This window comes from Pelophylax lessonae, assembly GCF_965119305.1.
Source record: "Pelophylax lessonae genome assembly, chromosome: 4".
NCBI classification, from domain to species: Eukaryota; Metazoa; Chordata; class Amphibia; order Anura; family Ranidae; genus Pelophylax; species Pelophylax lessonae.
In genome coordinates this window covers 72,292,331-72,316,700 of record NC_138771.1, presented here as the reverse complement: position 1 = coordinate 72,316,700, position 24,370 = coordinate 72,292,331, and the positions used below count along the sequence as shown (strand labels likewise).

Here is a 24,370-nt window from a genome sequence, read left to right as displayed (position 1 = left end):
GGAGACTTGATTACACACAGGTGGATTCTATCATCATTAGTCATTTAGGTCAACATTGGATCATTCAGAGATCCTCACTGAACTTCTGGAGAGAGTTTGTTGCACTGAAAGTAAAGGGGCTGAAAAATTTTGCACGCCCAAATTTTCAGTTTTTTATGTGTTAACAAAGTTTAAAATATCCAATAAATTTCGTTCCTCTTCATGATTGTGTCCCACTTGTTGATTCTTCACAAAAAAATACAGTTTTATGTTTGAAGCCTGAAATGTGGCAAAAGGTCAAAAAGTTCAAGGGGGCCGAATACTTTCGCAAGGCAATGTGTGTGTGTATATATATATATATATATATATATATATATATATATATATATATATGTGTGTGTGTGTGTGTATGTATATATGTATATATATATATATATATATATATATATATATATGTGTGTTAGGTATGCTATGTGAATGGGACCACATAACAAGCATATAGTGGGGTTTTCTCAAATTTGGCTGCAAACGTGGAAATAAGCTGTTGCTGTCTGTGTCCTGCTGTGGAGATTTTTCTTCACTTTCATTGAGATGCCACAGGAAGTGAAAGGAAAGCTTTGCAAAGTGCGATGACTTCTAATCTTAGTTGCCAACAGAACATTTGTCCATATTGGATGATTTTCACTTTCTCTTCAATCTGAAATCTTGGATTTCTACTTACATTTTGTCTTGATGACAATGGTCACCAGGACAAGCCGAAGGAAGAAGAGACCTAGACCACAATAAAAACTTGGCAGAGGACATTTCCCCACACTGTTCCGAACTAAAAGGAATAGCTTTTTTATATGCTTTAAAGCTTGGAAGAATTCATCATCCATAATTGTATAATTGTATATATGAAAGTGTGTCTTCCCTTACAGTGGTTCTAAAGGCAAAAAGTTTTTTTTTTTTTTTACCTTAATGCATTCTCTGCATTAAGGTAAAACAATTTCATGTGTCTGTGCCCCCTCCCCTTAAATACTTACCTGAGCTTGACCCTTCGCTGTTCCCATCTTCGCCCCGCTCTCTCTTCTCACAGGAGACTTGGCAGCAGTGGGAGCTGCTGCTGTCAGTCAAATCCAGTGGGGGAGGGGTGGGGGCCGAGCCGCACTGGGTGTGCCTATATGCGCACACAGCCCAGCTCAGAATCGAGCCCACATGCCTGCCCCTATAGCAAGTGACTTATGGGGACAGACACAGAAGAAGAGCCAGGAGTGCCAGCAGGGGACCCCAGAAGAGGAGGTTCAAATTTTTCATTTTTTTTTTTTTTCTTTAAAAAAAAAAAAAAAAAACCCCAGTGGTAAATAAATGCAACTAAAAGAAAGCTCTGTTTGTTTGAAAAAAATGATAAAAATTTATTTTGGGTACAGTGTTGAATGACCGCGCAATTCAAAGTGTGACCGTGCTAAAAACTGAAAACTGTCCTGGGCAGGAAGGGGGTCAAAGTACCCAGTATTAAAGCGGTTTACAGTCACTTTAATCACAGCCTTTATTGAAAGGTTATTGAAAAGTTTACATTGAGGACATAGGTTTTCTGGTCTTCTAAAAAATGTTAATGCTTACCAACATTTAAAGAAGTAGGGCCAAAGCTCTTTGTGGATCATAGGAGTACACTTAGTTCTGTACCCCTGTGACCTGTATTGAGCCAACCGCGGGCTAAAGTCTAGGATCTGTAGAGATCCCAATTTTGATGTCTTAATCCACCCAGATGTCTGACCAGCAGCTGGCTCAGCCTCTCGGCACATCGCTGAGATCCTGAGCCGGCCTCTCCTGCCCTCTCCCCAGCCCAGCTCCCCAGTCAGCACCGGAGGGGCAGAGCATAGAGCCGCTGACTGACAGACACAGGCTCTCTGCTCACTAAAGACCGAGAACTGAGTGAACAGCGATCTTTGATCTCCTATCTATCTTTCTTGGTGTCGAAAAGGCAGGGGACAGATGTAACATCCACCTAGGTAAGTATGAATGTTTATTGTTTGTGTTTTTCAAATCCTGCACTTCTCTTTAAGCGCCGGTTCACACTACCGCGACGCTACTTCCTGGGGCGACCTCCGAGATCGCGGTGCGAGCAGCGCGCCGCGACCTCGGAGCGGCCGCCACGGACTTCATAACATTGAAGTCTATGGCGGTCGCCTCCTGGTCGCCCCAAAGAAGCTCCGGACCCTTTTTCTAGGTCGGAGCGACTTGTGTCGCTCCTATTAGAACGGGTCCGCAGCTTCCCTATGGGAGGCGACCTGCGGCGACCTGTGAGGCGACAAGGTCGCCTCACAGGTCGCCCTAGTGTGAACCAAGGCTTAAAGTAATTATGTGAATATATTGTGTAGGTTTGTTTTGAATTCATTATGACCAACCAGTTAGAAGCAATCGAGTGTAAGATAAACCAGAAAGATCCATCATGTTTTGTAAACGGTAACGTGAAGTTCAAAGCAAATGTATGACTAATGTCTTCCTTTCACACTGATCAGTTTTTCTTCTGTTTTTGCCTTACCAAAAGCAGAAGAAAAATGCATGACCATAAAATCCTATGGAAAACAACTTAAAGCATCTTTGAAGTACCTGAAGGTATACCACGGTTGCTTCACTTTGGAGTCTGAAGCCAGTCTACACAGAGCCAAAACCAGCACACCTGGACTAGTGCTAAAGGGTGCATTGCAAACAGGGCCGTAGATAAGGAGGACCACCAGCCCTCCTGTACTTGGCCCGAACCAGCAGGGTGAATCAGATATGGAAAGGCAGGGTGATTTGATATGGCAGGGGGGTAATTACTGGAATAAATCCCCTGTATGACACTCTCTGCAGCGGATGAAAGATGACTTCTTCTCCTCTCCCTCTGGTTGACTTTCAGCTGCAGCAGAAGGAGCCATTCAAAGGATCGATTCTACTAATTGCAACCCCCCCAACAATTACCCTCCCTGTGCACCATACATTTCCCCCCTCTTGCCCTGGCCCCCCTGTGTAACCCCACCCCCCTGGCCTTGCAGCGCTGCTGGCTTCCCTCCTCTTCTTCCCGCTGACAGCTGCAAGCCCACAATAGGATCCTTCAAGATTGAGAGTGGGGGGAAGAGTTGTGTAAATATGTCATATATATGTAAATATGTCATATATACCAGCCCTTCCTTTCCTGAGTTAACACAATGAGTGATCGGCACCGATCACTAACTGTGTTCATAACTGAAGCATTGGCAGTATGGGGCCTCGTGTCAGCTTGTCTGGGGCCTTGTGGTTTCTAACAGCAGCACTGATTGCAAAAGCAAAAATCAAGTAGTTCCTGTGTGTTTTGGGCCTTCCACCAACCTAACCTCTAAACGAATCCCTTGCCACACTGTGCCACTGCAATGAGGCACCACTCCAGATTCCAGAGCTGAAAGCTATTGATCTGCTACTGTGAATTTTCATATTTATTGGTGAATGTTATTAAAACCTCTGTTATGGTTTATAAAAACTGTCATTTGTTTATACATTTTAATTAACAAACAAGGCTCTGTACGGTCTTTCTGCCCCCTGTTGTCTTCTATTTAAGTACAGCCTTTTTAAAATGACCTTTAGAGCTTAAAATGTTAAAACCATAATTTAAGGCATGGTTGTCCAACCTTTTGGCTTCTCTGGGCCACATTGAGTGTAGAGAAATTTTCTCGGGCCGCATATAAAGTAATAAAATGCTGCCGCGCCCTTCCCGCGACGCCGCCCCCCCCCCCCCCGCACTAATTTAACACAACTAGAGGATGATCAAATTAAATGAAATCAGTATGCAGAGGTTTACTTTTTCTGAGAGATAATAAAGGAACACTCTAACCACCATGATCACTTCAGTGATTTCAAGTGGTCATGGTGGTAGGAGTCAGAAACACTGCACATGCTCCCCTCCCCTCTGAGGCAGCCTCTGCCTACCGTTAGTTGGAAGCTGCTGTGGCCATGCCCCCAACCCGACTTCCTTCCTCCCCAGCAAAAAAAAAAAAAATTGTCAGGGGGTAGTGGGCCGCATTGCCTGTGGTTCCGGGCCACATGCGGCCCTCGGGCCGCAGGTTGGACATGCCTGATTTAAGGCTTGTGTGGTAGTCACTAAAACTGGCCATACAGTGAGCAAATTTTACCTGTAGGCCACCTTTATCCTGTCATCACTTGAAAAATTGAAGGAGCCAGACAGTAAGTTGTTGATGCAACCATTGTGTGGGAGTTGAGAAGCAACTGATGAATACCTTAAACACCAGCAGGTATTCTTCTATCCATGTGGTTTAGTGACAATGCAGGAATCAATCGATTTTTCTTTGTTCCAGGTGGGCTGAACGATAAACCTATTTGTGTATAGCCCACTTTTAGCCTTAAAAGCTAAACTCCAGGTATGATCTTAATTGCATACAGGCAGTCCCCGGGTTACAAACATCCGACTTACGAACGACTCCTACTTACAAACGGAGGGAGACAACAGGAAGTGAGGAGAAATCTCCCCCTAAGAAGGGAAATTCACTCCTGTAAGAGTTATTATGGGAAAAAGATGTCTCCACTGAAGCTTTATCACCAATTCTTGTTTCCACAACAACCCAAAATTTTCAAAATCCAATTGTCATAAGGACAGAAAGTGAGGTGAAATCTTCTGAACAGGGGCACAGACAGCAAAAAACAAATGGTACAGGGGTGTTAACCCTTCCCTATGCTATCCAAAAAACTTAAAAATAATTATTTTGGCTGGAGCTACACTTAAAAAATTTTCCTGTTCCAACTTAGGCTTCATGTACGCGGGACGTTGTAAATGGCCGTTTAGGAGCAGTTGGGCGTTTTTTTCAGAAGCCCCTGAACCCACCTACATGTTATCTTATCTGTCCATGTACACAGGGTCGTTTACAGTCATTTGCAGGCAGTTGAGTTCAGGGACGTTTTTTGGAATGCAATTATTTGCGTGTGTGTTTCCCGGCGTTTCAAACGCAGAAACGCGGCCAAACGTGACCAAACGTGACCGAACGTGCGTAACCAAGCCACGTTATACGTTTTTTTTCTTCCATTCAAAATCAATGGTTCCATATTGATTTGAATGGAAGGTGTACCGCAAGTCGGATGAGGATGATCCGACTTGCGGTGCGACTTGCGCTGAGAATCTTGAGGGGGAACTCCACGCCAAAATGGGAATAAAAAACTTTCCAAAACGTCTCCTGTTATTTACATACACTGTCTTTTATGGGGTGAATGGGTAGGGGTACATTGTACCCCATACCCATTCACATAGGGAGGGGGTCCAGGATCTGGGGGGCCCCCCTTGTTAAAGGGGGCTTCCAGATACCGAGAAGCCCCCTGCCCGCAGACCCCCACAACCACCGGCCAGGGTTGTGGGGATGAGGCCCTTGTCCTCATCAACATGGGGGCAAGGTGCTTTGGGGTGGGGGGTGCAGAGCTCCCCCTGCCCCAAAGCACCAACACCCCCCATGTTGAGGGCATGTGGCCTGATATAGTCCAGGGGGGGTGGGGCCGCTCGCTCATCCCCTCCCCCTTTCTGCCCTACCGGGCTGCATGCTCGTATAAGGGTCTGGTAGGGATTTTGGGGGGGGGAACCAAAGGCCGTTTTTTTATTTCCATTTTGGCGTGGAGTTCACCCTCAAGATTCTCACAGCGCAAGTCGCACCGCAAGTCGGATCATCCTCATCCGACTTGCGGTGCGCCTTCCATTTAAATCAATAGGCTCCCATAGGGAACCTTTGATTTTGACTGGAGGCAGCAAAAACGCTGCTAAAAGAGACGTGGCCAAACGTGCAATAACGCAAATGGAAAAAGCTACTGAAAGCACGTTTTACAGCTGCTTTTTCCCGGCGTCAGAACTAGCTATGCAGCACGTTTTTTCTAACGTCCCTTGTACATGGAGCCTACAAACAAATTTGACTAAAGAACAAACCTACAGACTCAGGGGACCGCCTGTATTTGTTTTCTGCTGCCATTATCCTATTTCTGTTATCTTTAAGCAGCCTCTAGATTACATTTTCTTTCCTTCCACCATTGGCAGAAAGAGAAAATTACCAGATTTCCCCATCAACACTGACTGTGTTCTGCCGGGGTAGGCTTACGCCAGGAGCCTTCCCAGGCAGCAGAATACAATGATTACTGGCTATAATTGCATGTAAAAAATACCCCAGGCTGGTTGTACCTAAGATGATTGATGGATCGACTATGGTACAATCAGCCTGCCCATAGATGGATCAAATCTGGGCCAGTTCCTACTGAACTAGCCACATTTTAAACCATGTATGGCAGACTTTATTGCCAGAGCTAACTAAAATATTTGACCAGTGGTGATCAACTTGAAAATTATAGAGGTCCTCAAATGCGCCCCCTGACAACCCCCAGCATTAGTGAGTGCAATAATAACCACCTAGCATTGGTATAAAGGAGCCTCAATATTGGTGTCTTTGGATGCAATAATAACCCCTCAGCATTGTGTCAGTGAGTGCAATAATGACCCACAATATTTGTGTCGTTGTGACCCACCATAAATGCTTAGTGGTCCGATGAATTGGATGCCGCTGACTAGTGAGCGTGCAGGCTGAGGAAAGGTTCATTCAGACCCAGAGCATGCTGTAGAATTAGGAAGAAATAGCCTGGCTGCCACACAACTCACCCGGCCCAAGTAGTTGGCAGGTTAAAGCAGCCTCCGTTCGATTCATTCAAGCTATGCCTCTAACATGTTTTGCCCTGCCCCTTGGGCGAAACATGTTGTGGGCATGACTTGGATAAATCGGGCTAAGGCCGATTTTACCGGTTAACTACTCAGGCAGGTTGAGGTATGCGGCGGCCAGGCTATTTCTTCCTATTTCTACATTGGTGTCAGTGGATGCAATAATATCCCCCATCTTTGCTGTCAGTGTGTGGTCCCTCAGGTGTAAGATATGCATATTTAAATGGGTCAAAGCTGGACCAATGTCACTATGCAATTAAAACAGTAAACTGTCGACAATTTTTTTTAATCTATTTTTTTAACCTGCAAGGTGAAGCCATAATGCATACTAGCACATTATGTGAAACTTGCCTAAAGCCCCGTACACACGGCCTTAAATATTCGGCCGCCGACCGATCGGCCGATTGTAGGCTTGTTAGTATGATGCTTCCGACAGCCGACAGCGCATTTTCGGCCGAACAGAATCTGTCGTGCAGACTTTAAAATATTTGTTGGCCGTCACCAGAACGGCCGATTGTTCGCCAGTCAGTACAGATTTCGGCCGACAGACAGCAGATTAGCAAGACTGGGCATGCTCAGAAAAGAAAAAAGACAAGGAAAGTTAACCATCACATGACATCACTTCTGCAGTCGGCTGTTGTTGGCCGACAAAATTCGTGTGCAGTCTTTTGCAGTTTTCAACAGACATGACAGCCCTGGACAAAAGACGGCCGATCGTTTGGCTGACGATCAGTACGTGTGTACAGGGCTTCAGAACGAAGCCCTTCTAGCGGCGAGCTGTCACTGCTGTCACAAGGCTTCCATCTTCACCCATCCTCCTGGGTCCGCAGACTCCGACTGTGTGACTGGCTGCAGCCGCGATGACGCCATTTCTGCACATGCACACGGGAGCCACCGTTGACGGCACAGGTGGCCGTTCCTTCAGAGTTCATGAGCCGGTGATGTCACTGGCTGAATGTACAGTAAATATTGGTGCACACTGCACATTTAGGATAAATTTACAGTACCTAATAGGTAAGCATTATCATAGACTTACCTATAGGTAAAAGTCACGTATGGGAGTTTACTCCCACTTTAACCACCTCAGCTCCAGAAGAGACTGTGAAGTGGTTGAAGTGGACTGTGAAGTGGAAGCAGGACTGTGATATTGCTGCAGACAAATCACTGACTAAGTGACACTTTATTGGGAACTAGTGACACCAATACAGTGATCAATGCTAAAAATATGCACGGTCACTGTACTAATGACACTGACAAGGAAGGGGTTAACATCTGGGGGGTGATCAAAGGGTTAAATCTGTGCCTAAAATGTGCTTCATTACTTTGTGGGGGAGGTGCTTGTACTATGGGAAGGCAGAGATCAGTTTTTCCGCTTTGCAGAAACACAGGATCACTACCTTCCCTACTGACAGAATGGCAATCTGCCTTATTTACATAGACAGACCGTTGTTCTGCTTCTGTCCCAAACGATCGGAGGGTGCCGGTGGGTATCGAGTTTGTCGGACCTGCTGATTGGCTCCCTCCGTGTCCAATCACAGCGGGAGCGGGTCGCCGGTGGAACGCGTGCACACTAGACCTGCAAGTGAAGAATTCTGTATAGGTTCTGCGCAGAGCGGCCGCCCTGCCACAGTAAATGTACATGGGTGGGCGGCATCAGGTTAAGGTCTTCCCTGTAGTTCAACTTTAATTGCTTTGATGTGGTGATGGTTTTTATATCTTTTATTATGAGCAAGCAACTCCTGCTAATTGTTGTTTTCACCCCAAGGTATCTGGAATATTTAAACACTTCCTCTATTGTGTCAGCATGTACTGCCAGGCAATATAAGCTGGGACTTTTATTCAATGTTTGAATAATCGAATGCTTTTAGTTATCTTCACCAATAAGGATAACGGAAAGAGGGAACGGTATGTCTGTTTTATACATTGTATATAAATGAACTTGCTGAAAACCGTGGGATGGGTGAGATCCACCGAAGTGTCACTGCTTGAACTATGTAGGAAACATTAGACACTGAATTTATAATGTAACAGCTTGGAGCTTGTTCTTTTCTCCTGTGAAGTGCTGAGACAGCTGTCTTGCATGGGTGGAGCAATGAGCAGTACAAGTCATAGGTTATTGGGGAGGCAGAACTTTATCTCACCTCTGTGTTCTCCTTGAGTGTTGTGTGCAGTGTTCTGCACTGTGACTGTTTACTGATGATCAGTTTAACAAACTCTTGGCTGAACATGCTGTATTTGGTAAGCCCTGCTTTAAGGATGAGGAACATTTTTTTTTGGTCTTTAAAGCAGCACATAAGGATGCATTTCCTTCTTGTTGCTCATGGGGATACACTGTCTTAATTTATTGCATGTGTCAGCCTCTCATTCAAGGATTCTAACAAAATCTGATGCCTGAAGATGAATGAGCAATTCTGGCAAGAGTATTTGCTTGAACACTTTGATTAAAATAAGATTTTTTTTTTTTCTCCAGGTCCCTGCCTCAAGAAGACCAAGTGGCGGAATACCAGCTTAACATTCATAGCCTCTCACACTGGTGTTCCTGCATTCTGATTTTTTAGGGCTGGAATGAGATCACTGTAAACTCTGAATGACTGTTGATTAAAAAGATGTATGGGCTCATCGAGCATTCTGATAAAGCTTTTCGTTTTTGTAGATAGATTTTTTTTTTTTTTTTTTTGCTTCTCTATACTGTACCTGTTTTTTCTTAGCTGCTGGTAAACCTTTTTGTATTAAAGCTGGAGGCCTTAGACGTGGCTCCTTCTTTCCTCAAGATCTCTCTGATTTTTACGTGATGGTTCCAGAGCGTGATGTTAGGCCCAGTACTTTGTGATGTCATCCCTGACCCCACCCTGCGAGGGCAACGGCTCAACACCCAGATTTTTTGTTGGTGCCCGAGATGATGAGACAGACTTCCTGGAATCAAACATGAATCCTGACGAGGTTGATTTCTATGAAGAAGAGGAAGATGAGGATGAGGAAGATGCGGTAAGGAATACATTACTTGTTATTGTCTGAACATAAGAGACACTTTATATTATTGCCACTATGTCCAAATTAAAAAAAAAAAAAAATGGTTTACTTAAGAGTTTGAAACCACATTTATGGACACACTACAAGCAGGAATGGAGGTGAATAGAAGATATTTAACACTGAGAATGACATTACAGGAGACACTATTCTATCTACAGGTTACTTTTTGTTCAGTAATCCTGTAAAATCTTTTTTGTTGCTTTATTTGTCTTAATGGCAACTTACTGTACATAGAGCAATAGGCTGCACAAAAAATATTACAATTTTAAAGTTGTGTACAGTTATGTACACATAAGTAGCTGTACAGCAGGGATCCTCAAACTACGGCCCTCCAGCTGTTGCGGAACTACATGTCCCATGAGGCATTGTAAAACTCTGACATTCACAGACATGACTAGGCATGATGGGAATTGTAGTTCCTGAACAACTGGAGGGCTATAGTTTTTGTTTTGAGATATAGAGGTCTTTTAATATGTTCGTATATCCTAAATTTTATTTAAGTTAAAAATAAATTTAAAGTGGTTGTAAACCCAGAAATGTTTCCCACCTTGAATAGATAGGGCATACCTCAAGGGGTTCATTGATGAAGAAAATACGAAAAAAAAATTTTATGTTTTTTTTTTTTTTTTACTTTATGTATTCTAGTTTTCTTTATTTTCTGGATAACGTCACTGTTTCCTGTATAAAGCCCAGGAATGCCTAAGTGGGGGCTGACCTAAGCCACAACAAGACACATGTCCTGGTGACTTTACTGCAGTTATTACACACCTTCCAACCCATTTGGAATGAAGTGTGTTGTTGCTCAAGCATCTGATCCACCTGTGGGGAAGATCAGATGCTTGAGTAAAATGCTCTCCACCTGAGCGGCCTGGAAGGGAAGGCATGTAAGGCCCCTTTCACACAGGCGGACCGTTCAGATCCACCTGTCCGTTTTATTGGCGGATCTGAACGGCCCCCCCATGCATTCCTATGGGGCATTGGATGGCAGCGGAGACGGATGGGATCGGATGAGAACGGACCGACAGTCCGTTCCCATCCGATTTCCCCCATAGAGATGCATGGGGAACTGACAGCTGTGTCTCCGCACACAGCTGTCAACCTGCTGCTCAGCGGGGGGATTGGCGGCTCGATCCCCCGCTGAGAAAAACGGAATACGTCCGACGGACGGATAGTGTGAAAGGAGCCTAATAGTTTAAGCAACATCACCAGCACCTGTGACCCACTGTGGCTTGGCCTGGCCCTTGACTCAAGCATTACTGAGGTGTATAAGCTTATGCCGTGCCCTAATCCTCAGCCCCATCAACCCAACCTATTTGTGACGATTAAAAGTGGTTTCATACTTCAAGCAGAACTTTACCCATAGCAACTTGATAAAAAATAATGTTCTTTAGCAAGAAACATACATTCCACATTAATATTTATGCTACCAAAAGGAGTGTGCTGTAAATTGCCTCCAGCATTGCTCCTGTATCTTCTTACTGGCACTTATTTTTAATGTTTTATGAAGCTATACCAGTAAAACACCTATGCATTCATAGAGCGCTTTTGCAGTGGTTTTTAAAGGACGTGTGACTCAAAAATTGCCCCAAAAAGCATTTTTGTGGCGGTTTCTATTCATTTCAATGGAGAGGAGCTTTTTGGTGCGATTTTTCTTTTAGCTCCCCAAACATGCTCCATAGGTGCTGCAGGGGGATTTTTCATTTACTGCAAAGCAAAAGTGCCCTGCCCCAGTGTGAAAACATTCATTGATTTTAAAGGTGAGCATTTGTCTTAAACTTTTTTTTAACATAAAAGCGCTTGAAAAATGCCTCAGTGTGAAAGGGCCCTAACTGGCTCACCAAAATTAGAATTTTAGAAAACATGCATCACATGCGACGCGAGACAACTAATTGGCCATTTTTTTTAAACTAAGAGCAATTTATTGTGGTCAGTCTTTAAAATAAATTCAGTTCATTATCCTCACCTAGGCGAGAATGGCGGGGGAGGGAGGGGCAAACCCAAAAATGAAAAATAAAATGTTAACAGTTAGAAATTCCATTTTATATAGAGGGAGGGACAGAGAGTGGGGAGGTAAAGCGACTCTGAGGAGTGAAGGTCTGCTTTAACTTAAAAAAGCTATTTTAAATCTGTCATTGGAGATATTTCTCCTCACTTCCTGTCCTCAGCAAAGCCTTTTTTTATCCACACAAGAAAGAAAGGAGCCTCTGCAATTGACTGACTTGGATTGCAACTAAACCTGACAGCAATTCTAATCCTTCCACATTGTATTAAAAAAAAAAAAAAAGTGAGTGTATAATATATATATATATATATATATATATATATATATATATATATATATATATATATATATACATACACACAGTATCTCTGTGATTTCATCATGGAGGAGTGGAAGAGGACCCCAGTGGCAACCTGTGAAGCTCTGGTGAACTCCATACCCAAGCGATGGAAAATAATGGTGGCTAAACAAAATATTGACACTTGGGCCCAATTTAGACATTTTAAATTAGGGGGTGTACTCACTTTTGTTGCCAGCGGTTTAGACATTAATGGCTGTGTGTTGAGTTATTTTGAGGGGACAGCAAATTTACACTGTTATACAAGCTGTACACTCACTACTTTACATTGTAGCAAAGTGTTATTTCTTCAGTATTGTCACATGAAAAGATATAATAAAATATCTACAAAAATGTGAAGGGGGTACTCACTTTTGTGAGATACTTTTACATACAGGTTAACCTGCTATGGACCGCCCCATGCAGATATACTGCAGCAGGGTGGCCCTTCTGCGCGAAATCGCATACCTGTACATGATTTTGTGCACTGGGTCTGGTGCGCACGCGCGCCGCCAGCGGCCTGCTTCCGATGTGATTGAACACAGCAGGAGCCAATCAGCGGGTCACGCCGATCATTCTCAGGAGAGGCAGAACAGCGGTAAACAAGGCAGACCGCCATTCTGTGAGAGGGGAAGATGGAGATCTTGTGATCTGTCTTCCCCCAGTCAAAGCATCCCCCACACAGTTAGAAAGCGCTTCCTTGGAGCACACAACCCTTTGATCGCCCCTGATGTTAACCCCTTCCCTGCCAGTGTCATTAGTACAGTGACAGTGCATTTTGTTTTTTTAGCACTGATCATTGTATTGGTGTCACTGGTCCCAAAAAAGTGTCACTTAGTGTCAGAGTCATCAGCCGCAATGTCCCAGTCCCGTTAAAAATCGCTGATCGCCGACATTACTAGTAAAAAAAAATAAAAAAATATAAAGAGGTGGTCAAATACCACCAAAAGAAAGCTCTATTTGTGGAAAAAAGAAAATAAATTTATTTTGGTACAGCCTTTTACGACCGCGCAATTGTCAGTTAGGGTAACCCCCACTTTACAACCACCCACCGCAGATATACTGCGGCAGGCAGCCGCTCCTGGGCAAAGTGATGTAGGTATACGTCGCTCGCTCTCAGGAGGCTAGGGGGCGCTGTTCTTCTTCCTGCAATGATCATGGATCACATGTTATAGTCATTTCAGAAGCCTCCCCACAGTTAGAATCACTCCCCTAGGCTCACATTTAACCCATTGATTACCCATAATGTTAACCCCCTTCCCTGCCAATGTCATTATTACAGTAACAATGCATATTTTTAGCACTGATTACTGTAGTAATGTCACTGGTCCCCCCAAAAATGTCAAAAACATAAAAATCGCAGATTGCCACCATTACTAGTAAAAAAAAAAAAAAAACAATAAAAACGACATTAATCTTTCCCGTAGTTAGTAGATGCGATAGTTTTTGCGCAAACCAATCAAAATACGCATATTGCAATTTTTTTTTTTTTTTTAACCAAAAATATGTAGCAGAAATCAAAAATGGCCTAAAATGTTAAAAAATTTAGATTTTTAAATTTTTTTTTGAGAATGTTATATAGCTGAATGTGAAAAATATTGTTTTTTTTTTTTTTTTTTCAAAATTGTCGCTCTTTTTGTGTTTATAGCACAAAAAATAAAAATCGCACAGGTGATCAAATACCGCCAAAAGAAAGCTCTATTTGTGTGGAAAAAAAAGGACATAAATTTTGTTTGGGTACAGCGTCGCACGTCCGGTCAATTGTCCGTTAAAGTAACACAGTGCCGAATCGCAAAATAGGGCCTAGTCATTAAGGGGGCAAATCCTTCTGGTCTTAAAGTGGTTAACATAGACCTCTTCACACCCATTGTGAAGGGCAGGGCCCCTCAATATTCACAATAACACAGGTCTGCACTCTGCACACAATCTGCATAATAAGATGCTCAGTTGCTGTGACTCACGCAGACTTTCAAAAGTTTGCAAGAAAGCTGAGTTTTAGGTATGGATTTTATAGCATGGACCAATTTAAACATGCATGTGGCAGCTGAGAATCGCTGTAGTCTCCTCTAAAACAATGATCAACTACAGGGGCAACCTTTGCATATAGCCATGCAGTCTGTGTTTACCAAGATAAATGAATTCCAGGTATGCAGTTTATATCATAGTTGCATTGGTTTAGCTTAGACCAATGTAAGCATGCTTATGCAACACCCGTGGGAATCCATGTGGAAGCTGGAAATCCCTGTAATATTCTCCGCTACTACAGTGATTACTGCTGATTTCTGAGGCCCATGCCAAGTGGTGGCTCTGCTGTCTATTAACCAAAGGGGGGTCACTTACTCGGTACAGGCACCATTCACAGAACACCTTGCATTTTTCTCAAGAATGCAAGGCGTTTTCTGATTGGAGGTGGTGGAAAGGCGATACGGTGACATCACCATCTCCAGCAAGTCCAGTCAGAGAACATTATGCAATCATTTAGAAAAAGGCAAGGCATTCTGTGCATTCTGTGACTGGTGCCCATGCCAAGTAAGCAACCCCCAGTGTTCTCTTTGCAGCAGGGGAGCTGCTCAGCACAGGACTCGGTGTCCTGCCGAAAACTCCAACCTGTCCAAATCTCCAACCACTGGGAATAATTGGAGATTTCGAGCACTTAGGCTACATTCACACCTGAGTGTAGCGTTTTCACGCGTTTTTTACCGCGTTTTTTGTGCAGGCGTTTTTAGATTGAATAGAGACCAATGGAAAACGCCTGTAATCTGCCCAAAAAGAAGCTCATGTACTTTTTTGAGCCTTGGGTGTTTTGCTCACAGCATCAAAACGCTCAGATGTGAACAGGGGCCATTGAAATGAATAGGATTTGTCTTGTTGGGCGTTTTAAGAGCTGATCCTAGAGCAGAAAAACTCGCCCAAAACGCCTACATGTGAACGGAGCCTTAGTGTTTTCACACAACACCGACAGCCTATACACCCGAGTACATGGTATAATTAGTGCACATTCTTACACCGCCCGCTAGTAACCAAAAACATGGCCGCCTCCAAGGTGGCGACAACTAGCGGGCGGAGTAAGAATCTGCACTAATTATACCGTGTACTTGGGTGTATAGGCGTTGGTGTAAAAACACCAAGTGCTCGAAATCTCCAATTATTCCCAGTGTACACTCACCGGAAATAACGTGGTTGGAGATTTCGGCAGGTTGGAGTTTTTGGCAGGACACTGGCAGTAGCAGTGGTCGCTGTAGTAGAGGAGACTACTACAGCGATTCCCAGCTTCCACAGGTATGGAATATGACTGTTTACATAGGTCTATGCTGGCCCAATGTAACTTTGCTATTATATCCATAACTAAAATTCAGCTTTTTTGCAGATTTATGGAACAATGCGAGTCACAGCAACTGAGCATCTTATCATGCAGAACGTGTGCAGACCTGTTGTTGTGTGTTGGGAATATTGAGGGGATCTGCCCTTCACAATGAGTGTGAAGATGTTAAAAATAGATACATTTTTTTGTGCTAGGAACCTTAGATACTACACTACACAACTTTACTGCATTTATTAACCTGTTATATGTATGTTTGGTTTTGTTTTTTTTGTTTTTTGTTTTTGGATAGAATGTGGAAGGATTAGAATTGCTGTCAGGTTTAATTGCAGTTAGAGCCCATTCACACTAGCACGACTTGTGAGGCGACTTGTGTAGCCCCAGGTCGCTTGACATAACAAAAGCAATGTTAATCAATCAGTGGCGTCTTAATTGGCACTACTGAAGTCGCTCCTACTTCTGAAAAGGGTCCTGTACTACTTTGAGGCGACCTGTGATCCGAGTGTCCCATATACTTCAATGGGAGTCGCCTCCTTATCTTAATTGACACGACTTGTTATCAGACTTTCCAGGAAGAAGAAAGAGATTAGCCAGGCATTCCCCACAGACAAAGTCGCCTGTCTCTTCAAAGTAGTGCACAAGTCTCTTCCAAGTCTCTTCCAAGTCTCTTCCAAGTCTCTTCCAAAGTCTCTTCCAAAGTCTCTTCCAAAGTCTCTTCCAAAGTCTCTTCCAAGTCTCTTCCAAGTCTCTTCCAAGTCTCTTCCAAGTCTCTTCCAAGTCTCTTCCAAGTCTCTAAACAAGTCTCTTCAAGTCACGGGGCGACTTTCTGGTCGTAGTAGTGTGAACCGGCTCTCAAAGACTCGGTTGCAGAGCCTTCTTTATTTATTTATTTTTTTGTGAATAATTCTGTTTATTGAATTTAATAAGAACAGATACAAAAACAGAACATGACAGCCTGATAACAGGCCTCCTATTACTGACCTAACACAAGAACATTCAGTACTGGACTCGCTGTATACAGTAATACCAAAAAAATAGTGGTGCGCCAGATATAAATAGGAAAGGAACAGTGTATATCAATACTAATGTTCACAACATATATAATGCACAATCCAGAAAAATATATAATTTTTAACCGCTTGCCGACCGCCGCACGACTATTTACTGCGGCGGTCAGCCCCTCACAGGCAAAGCGACATAGGGCTACGTCGCTAGCCTGTGAGGCTCTAGGGAGCAAACCCATCTCGGGGGGGGGGGGGGGGGGTCTGGTCCGTGACCGCGCGTGTGCCTGGCGCACCCGATGTCCGCCGGGCACTCGCGAGTGCCCGTTACACCGGAAGAAAGGCAGGCGGCTAATGTAAACAAAGCCGCCTGTCATTCTTCCCTGTGTAAGAATGGAGATCACACGGTTCTACTATGTAGGACCGTTGATCTCTGTTCTTATACTAGTAGCCACAGCCAATCACAGTTAGAAACACGCCCCTAGGGACACACTTAACCCCTCCCTCTCCAATAAAGTTAACTCCTTCACTGCCAGTGTCATTTTTACAGTAACAGTGCATATGTATAGCACTGATTACTGCAGTAATGTCACTGGTACCCCCAAAAGTGTCAAAAATGTCAGTCAAGGGTCCGATCTGTCCGCCGCAATGTCGCAGTCCCGCAAAAAAAATCGCAGATCGCCGCCATTACTCGTAAAAAAAAAAACCAACAAAAATTACAAAAATCTTTCCCTTAAGCAATAACTTTTGCGTAAACCAATCAAAATACGCTTTTTGCGATTTTTTTTTTTTTTTTTTACCAAACATATGTAACATAAAACAAATTGGCCTAAAATGTTAAAAAATTTTGATTTTTACATTTTTTTTGGGGAATTTCATATAAAAAAATGTGAAAAATATTGTTTTTTTTTGCAAAATTTACGCTCTTTTTTTGTTTATAGCGCATGATAAAAAAATCGCACAGGTGATCAAATACCACCAAAGAAAGCTTTGTTTGTGGGAAAAAAAGGATGTCAAATTCGTTTAGGTGCAGCTTCGCACGACCGCGCAATTGTCCGTTAAAGTCACGCAGTGCCGAATCGCAAAATAGGCCCTGGTCAGGCTTAAGTGGTTAAATAAGTGTCCATATAAGGGTGCAACCATCCAGAGTGTCCATATATAATAAAAGTGCAACTTTCCAAAGTGTCCAAACAAACGATCCAGTGCTTCTTAGTCTCTCTTCCTGGGGTTGTATATGCTGACTGCTATGCGCTATCGTGCGCCCGCATTGTACAGTACAGTCGTCTATATTTTAATAAACTGCAGAAACATTTGAAGCAGAGAGCACTATATTCATGTTTATTTATTCCCCTGTATATGCCACATTCGATCCGGAGGTGAGGAGCGGGACATAGCCCCCTTGGTTCGTGGATCTCTGTGTAAGGATACAAGCTGATACTGACCCATGATTGGGTCTTTAATGGAGGTGAGAGACCACTTCACATGGTGATGGGATTGTGTATCACTCACAGAGGTGTATACTAAGAAGCACTGGATCGTTTGTTTGGACACTTTGGAAAGTTGCACTTTTGATTTATTATATATGGACACTCTGGATGGTTGCACCCTTATATGGACACTTATTTAAGAATTATATATTTCTCTGGATTGTGCATTATATATGTTGTGAACATTAGTATTGATATACGCTGTTCCTTTCCTATTTATATCTGGCGCACAACTATTTTTTGGTATTAGTTTATATTGTGAGGTGTTGGCACAATTAAGTGTGTGCTGCCGGTCTATGTATTTAGTCACTATTGATTCTTTGCACTATTGATTCTTTGCACTATTGATTTATTGCACTATTGATTTCGGCACATTATATATTTATTATATGATTTGTGCACTATTGATTTTTTTGTGCAGTAATCCCTTTTTGTTTTGCGCTGATAGCCCTTGATTCACATTCGCTGTATACAGTGCCTTGCAAAACGATTCACCCCCCCTATTTTGATACATTACAGCCTTAAGTTCAATGTTTTGTTAATCTGATTTTCATGTGATGGACCAGAATGCAATAGTCTAAGTTGGTGAAGTGAAATGAGAAAAATATATACATAGAACTATTTTTTAGAAATAGAAAACAGAAAATTGGCATGTGCGTATGTATTCACTCCCTTTGTTATGAAGCCCATAGAAAGCTCTGGTTCAACCAATTACCTTCAGAAGTCACATAATTAGTGAAATGATGTCCACCTGTGTGCAATCTAAGTGTCACATGATCTGTCATTACATATACACACCTTTATTGAAAGGCCCCAGCGGCTGCAACATCTAAGCAAGAGGCACCACTAACCAAACACTGCCATGAAGACCAAGGAACTCTCCAAACAAGTAAGGGACAATGTTGTTGAGAAGTACAAGTCAGGGTTAGGTTATAAAAAAATGTACAAATCTTTGTTGATCCCCAGGAGCAACATCAAATCTATCATAACCAAATGGAAAGAACATGGTACAACAGCAAACCTGCCAAGAGACGTCCGCTCACCAAAACTCATGGACCGGGCAAGGAGGGCATTAATCAGAGAGACAGCACAGAGACCTAAGGTAACCCTGGAGGAGCTGCAGAGTTCCACAGCAGAGACTGGAGTATCTGTACATAGGACGACAAAAGGCCGTACGCTCCATAGAATTGGGCTTTATGGCAGAGTGGCCAGAAGAAAGCCATTACTTTCAGCAAAAAACAAAATGGCACGTTTTGAGTTTGTGAAAATGCATTTGGGAGACTCCCAAAATGTATGGCGGAAGGTGCTCTGATCTGATAAGACTAAAATTGAACTTTTCAGCCATCAAAGAAAACGCTATGTCTGGCGTAAACCCAACACATCACATCACCCAAATAACACCATCCCCACAGTGAAACATGGTGGTGGAAGCATCATGTTTGAGGATGTTTTTCAGCAGCCGGGACTGGGAAACTGGTCAGAGTTGATGGAAAGATGGATGGTGCTAAATACAGGGATCTTCTTGAGCAAAACCTGTACCACTCTGTGTGTGATTTGAGGCTAGGGCGGAGGTTCGCCTTCCAGAAGGACAATGACCCCGAACACACTGCTAAAGCAACACTTGAGGGGTTTAAGGGGAAACATGTAAATGTATTGGAATAGCCTAGTCAAAGCCCAGACCTCCATCCAATAGAAAATTTGTGGTCCGACTTAAAGATTGCTGTTCACAAGCGCAAACCATCCAACTTGAAGGAGCTAGAGCAGTTTTGCAAGGAGGAATGGGCAAAATCTGAGTGGTAAGATGTGGCAAGCTCAAAGAGACTTATCCAAAGCGACTTGGAACTGCGATTGCCGCAAAAGGTGGCTCTACAAAGTATTGACTTTAGGGGGGGGTGAAAAGTTATGCACATTGACTTTTTCTGTTATTTTGTCCTATAAACTTCCTAGCATAATAGGATAGGAGCATCAAAAGGGTATGTGTCACTCTCTTGAGAGTCAGAGCATCCTAACCTAGGAGACACACTTCCACCACAGGCTGTACATTAACTGCTGTAACCCCCTCTACACACTTAGTGACCCCCTGCCCCCCCCCCCCTCCACCAGAAAGTTTGGATAGCCGCACAGTCCCAGAATATGTGTAGGATCTGCATTAGATGAAGTGCACCACCAGCAACAGGGTGACTGGGTAGCAAATATTTTTGCCAATCTGGCCAGAGTAAGATAGATGCGATGTAAAAATTTGTAATAAATAAATAAGGTCATCCCTAGTCGATACTAGTCTGAAGAAGTTAATTTCCCAGATATCCTCTCAATCGTCTCCGCCCAACTGGAAAGCACTGCCTCCAAGGCCGCTCTACAGCGTGCAAGAAGCCCAGCAGCATCCGTAAACAAATGATTGTAAATAGTAGTAGGCAGAGCCTTAACTAGCGAGTCATCCTTTAGCAGAGAATCCAAATCACTCATTTGGATTTGAAGCGCGCACACGGGCATGCGCGAATGTCTATTGCTCACATGCGCGCATCGTTTGCTCGCATTGTCGCCAAGGGGGCTATTTAAACTGAGTCTGTGCTGTGCTTCAGTGCTGTCTTGTCTTGAGGTGCTCCCGTGCATACCTGCTACCTGTAAATCTGCATCTGACTACTGTTACCGGCCCGGTTTGCCTTGACTTCTCCTGAACTCTGTCTGCATTGATCCCAGCTTGTCTTTGACCACGCTTCTGTCTACGCATTTGCACCCGATCCGTCTGCCTGTGTATGACCGGTTTGTCTGACTCTGCTCCTGTCTCTGTTGCTGTTGGACTGCCTGCTGCTAGCCCCTGCCTATGTGATGCTGGTGTCCATCCGGCATTCCTGCTCCTCTGCGATCTACTGACGGCCTCAGCCTGCTCCTGTCTCCTGTTCAGTGGTGTCCATACGGCACTTCTGCTCCGCTGCGGTCCACTGATGGTCTTTCCCTGCTTGATCCCTACTGTCTGTCCATCCCAGCTTATATCAAGATCAATAGGCATTGGTACCACTCTGCACACCTGTGTTACCTTTCTGCTCTATCAGGGGCCCAGAGTCAGAGGTGAGAGGCCTTCCTTATTGTATCAGGCTCTTCCACCAGCTACGTAAACATTACCATACAGTCTCTCATACAGTCTCTCACTTCAGTCTTGCTGGTCACCGTCCACGCTCTACCAGTTGCACACATGGAAATGGTAACAGGGTACGTAGCCCTGCATCCCTGCAACAGCAAATGTGACAGTACAACAATGGCTGCCTCTAAAGCAATGGCAGAATCATCATCTGGGACATTAAGCCACCTATGAGCAAAAACCAACTGGCCTGCCAGAAAATAGCGATAGAAATCCAGAACCGCCTACCCCCCCCCCCCCCTCCTCGTTTCCAAGGCTTGGCTGTTACAACACCTGCATCTTAATTCTGGGCTTTCGCCCCTGCCATAAGAAGGTTGTAACTAACTGTTCTATACTCTTAAATATAAATGTCGGTATCCAAACCGGCAAATTCCGAAATATATACAGAAAGAGGTGTAAAAATGGCATCTTTAACAAATTAAGTCAATCTATGAGCGTTCGAGGCAGCTTCTGCCAAGCTTGTAACCTTTGGCGTAACTGCAGTAATAGTGGAGTGACATTTAGGGCAATAAAGTCAGACACCGAACTGGAGATATACAAGCCCAGATATTTAATCTTGCCCACTTGTTTCAAGTGACAGTGAGCAGGGACCTTACAATTTGGAGACGGTGTCCTGAGGGGGAGGATCTGGGATTTACCCCAGTTGATCTTTATCCCTGAAAAAGGGTAAAAGCATTAAAGATGGCTAACGCTGCTCATAGTGAGGAATCAGAATCATGCAAAAAAAGGACGATGTCATCAGCATAAAGTGTATTTTTTTTCTGTTAGACTGCGCACCTGTATCCCCTGTACTTCTGTGGAGGCTCTCAATGCAGCAGCCAAGGGTTCAATCAGTAATGCGATGAGGCCAGGAGACAGAGGACAACCCTGGCGAGTTCCCGTACCGGCTTCTTTATTTCTTGTGTGGTAAAAAAGGCTTTCCTGAGGACAAAGTGAGAAGAAATCTCTCCAACCACAATAAAGATGGAATTAAAATAGCTTTTTTAAGTTAAAGCAGACCTTCACTCCTCAGAGTCACTTAAGCTCCCCACACTCTGTCCCTTCTTCAATATAAAAATTGGCTTTTTTTTTTTTCGATTTGTTTACATTATATTTTTGGTTTGGCTCCTCGTTTTGGCTCTCATAGCCTTCTGGATAACATATAAACCCAAAAGATGTTCTATCCTTTCTCCATTCTATCCAAAACTAAAATAACATTTTTTTAGGTGTAGATACGCTTTAAATAAAATGTTATTTATGCCACAACCCTGTGGAGGACTAGTGGACATAGTGGACCATTTTATGAAATTTAATCGAACAGGTTGATTCCCTTCATCTAAAGAATCCTTAGGATTTAGATGTGAAGTACAATGTGTTGGTTTCACTGGCATGTTAGATAACAAACTGATGGATTAAGCAGAAATATTGGACTCTGGCCTCTAGTTTACCATTTCAAAGAAGAACAAGAGTAGTGTTGACAGATTAAATTGTTAGCAATGTGCCAGTCTAGGGATTTTCTGATAGAGAGCTGCTTGAGGTGACTGCTTGAGGGTTACATTCATGCAACAAAGCGCAAGGACTCAGGGCTTTTAAAGACACTTGTCACTTTTTTTTTTTTAATAAGATATGTTGCACTCACTTGCTTCCATACTGGCTAATAGACGATCCCTTCAAGATAAAATGGATTTATCATTGCAGGTAAAGTTACACATTATAGGTATGTGGAGCGGAGCTGTCACCTGGGTTGTCTGTGTACAACAATAGAATTATGAAATTCTGATTACTCTGTTATAGTTGTATACAGTAGTTCTAATTAATTTTAAACTAGGGATGAACACTCCTTTGTATACATAATCAGGCTTACTCCCAACAAGCCAGGCAGGCATGTTTATGTAGCATGCAGACACACTGACCTACCTTGTATTTGAGGAAAAAATATAAATATAAGATTTGTTGGCCCTGGGTTGTCTGTACCGATTAGGTGTGTCCCAGTCATTTAACATGATGTGCTGAACTGACAGGGTTTGTCTGGATTAGGTGATAACCATCTTGTATCTTTGGATACCTCCCTGCTGCTGTCATTTACTGTTGCTTTATCCACTTGATGAAGACCAGGCCTTTTCTCACAATTTTTGTTTACATGTAAAAAGCAGCTTATTTTTTTTTTGCCAGAAAATACTTTGAACACCCAAACTTTTAGCAGAAGCCCCAGAGAATAAAATGGTGGGTTTTACAATTCATGTCACACAGTATTTGCGTTTTTCGAACCAAATTTTTGGAAAAAGTTACACTTAAACTGATTTTATCGCACACAAACACAATATTACACAAGTTTTTGTTTTTTTTTGGGGGCAAAATATAAAAGCTGATGAGTAAATGGATACATAACATATGCTTTAAAATTACACACCTCGAAGTCACATGACAAGTTGTTCCCCATGTTTTTTACCATTCATTTATGTGTATGTATACTTAAAGTTGCAGGGACACATGTATGGGCTAAACCCCCGCTGTCAGTGGCGGGCAGAAAAAACTTAATCAAAATGATTCTCTTGCCTAAATGCCTGTATGTGACTTTGCATATGCCGGTTTTAGTACCTAAGGCATTCTTTAAAAATTTAGATGCAATGTTTAGTTCATCCATTTGGGCAAATACCAGGCAAAAACTTAAATTCGCCACTCTACAGCGCCCTTAAAAAGAAGCAAGTATGGCACTACTTAACTTGTACTATTTTTACTTGGCTGGACAATTGAGACATCTGTCTGACTGGTTGACACTGATCACTTTAGCAGTGGTTGAGTCACATTTGGCTTTTGTTCTCAAACTGCACCATCTATTAATAACACTAGAAGCTCCAATAACAGCGCTGGAAAAGATATCTCTGGCGATTTTTGAATTTAGCCGTGCAGTTTGGGGAGAAGCTAAACATGTAACTGAGTTTAAAGATATTTTTGATGATCTCCCTATCTGGAATAATCCTATAGTACCCCATTTACTCCACTCCTCTGACTGTTCTTTCTGGCAGCAGAAAGGTCTTAATTATATTAAACATATATGATAATAATGTCCTATCTCCCTTTGCCGAGATAAAAAGAAAATATGAGCTCCCTCGTAGCGCAGGGATCGGTACGTATCTCCAACTTCGACACGATTTACACACGCAGTTTAGAGTAAACCGCACTAACTTCTTTAACTACCCGTTAATAGGGATACTGAGGTCACAGGGCCCCAAAGGTCTTATTTCAGAGATATACTCCCATTTGCTGTCAGCCACCATTAATCAATCTCCACTAAGGATCTTCTCCAAATGGCAGCAACCTATCCCAGATCTATCAGAAGAGGAGTGAGAGGAGGCTTCTTCTTCTCATTTATATGTCTCTTTGGCTATTAATAGATTATTACAACTCC

General features: G+C 43.1%; 1 protein-coding gene across 11 annotated transcripts in view; it reads left to right on the top strand.

The window, feature by feature from the left end:
* PPIP5K1 (diphosphoinositol pentakisphosphate kinase 1) overlaps positions 1 to 24,370 on the top strand; it is a 431,068-nt gene that overhangs the window by 44,777 nt on the left and 361,921 nt on the right. For 10 of the 11 annotated variants that reach the window (XM_082257041.1, XM_082257040.1, XM_082257039.1 and 7 more), the window contains exon 2: positions 9,141 to 9,655. In XM_082257041.1, the coding sequence (XP_082113167.1) occupies positions 9,500 to 9,655 (156 nt within the window). In that variant the 5' untranslated portion in view covers positions 9,141 to 9,499. Of the gene's footprint in view, positions 1 to 8,816; positions 8,909 to 9,140; positions 9,656 to 24,370 lie in introns of those variants that run through there. The other variant, XM_082257042.1, reaches the window with a different exon arrangement.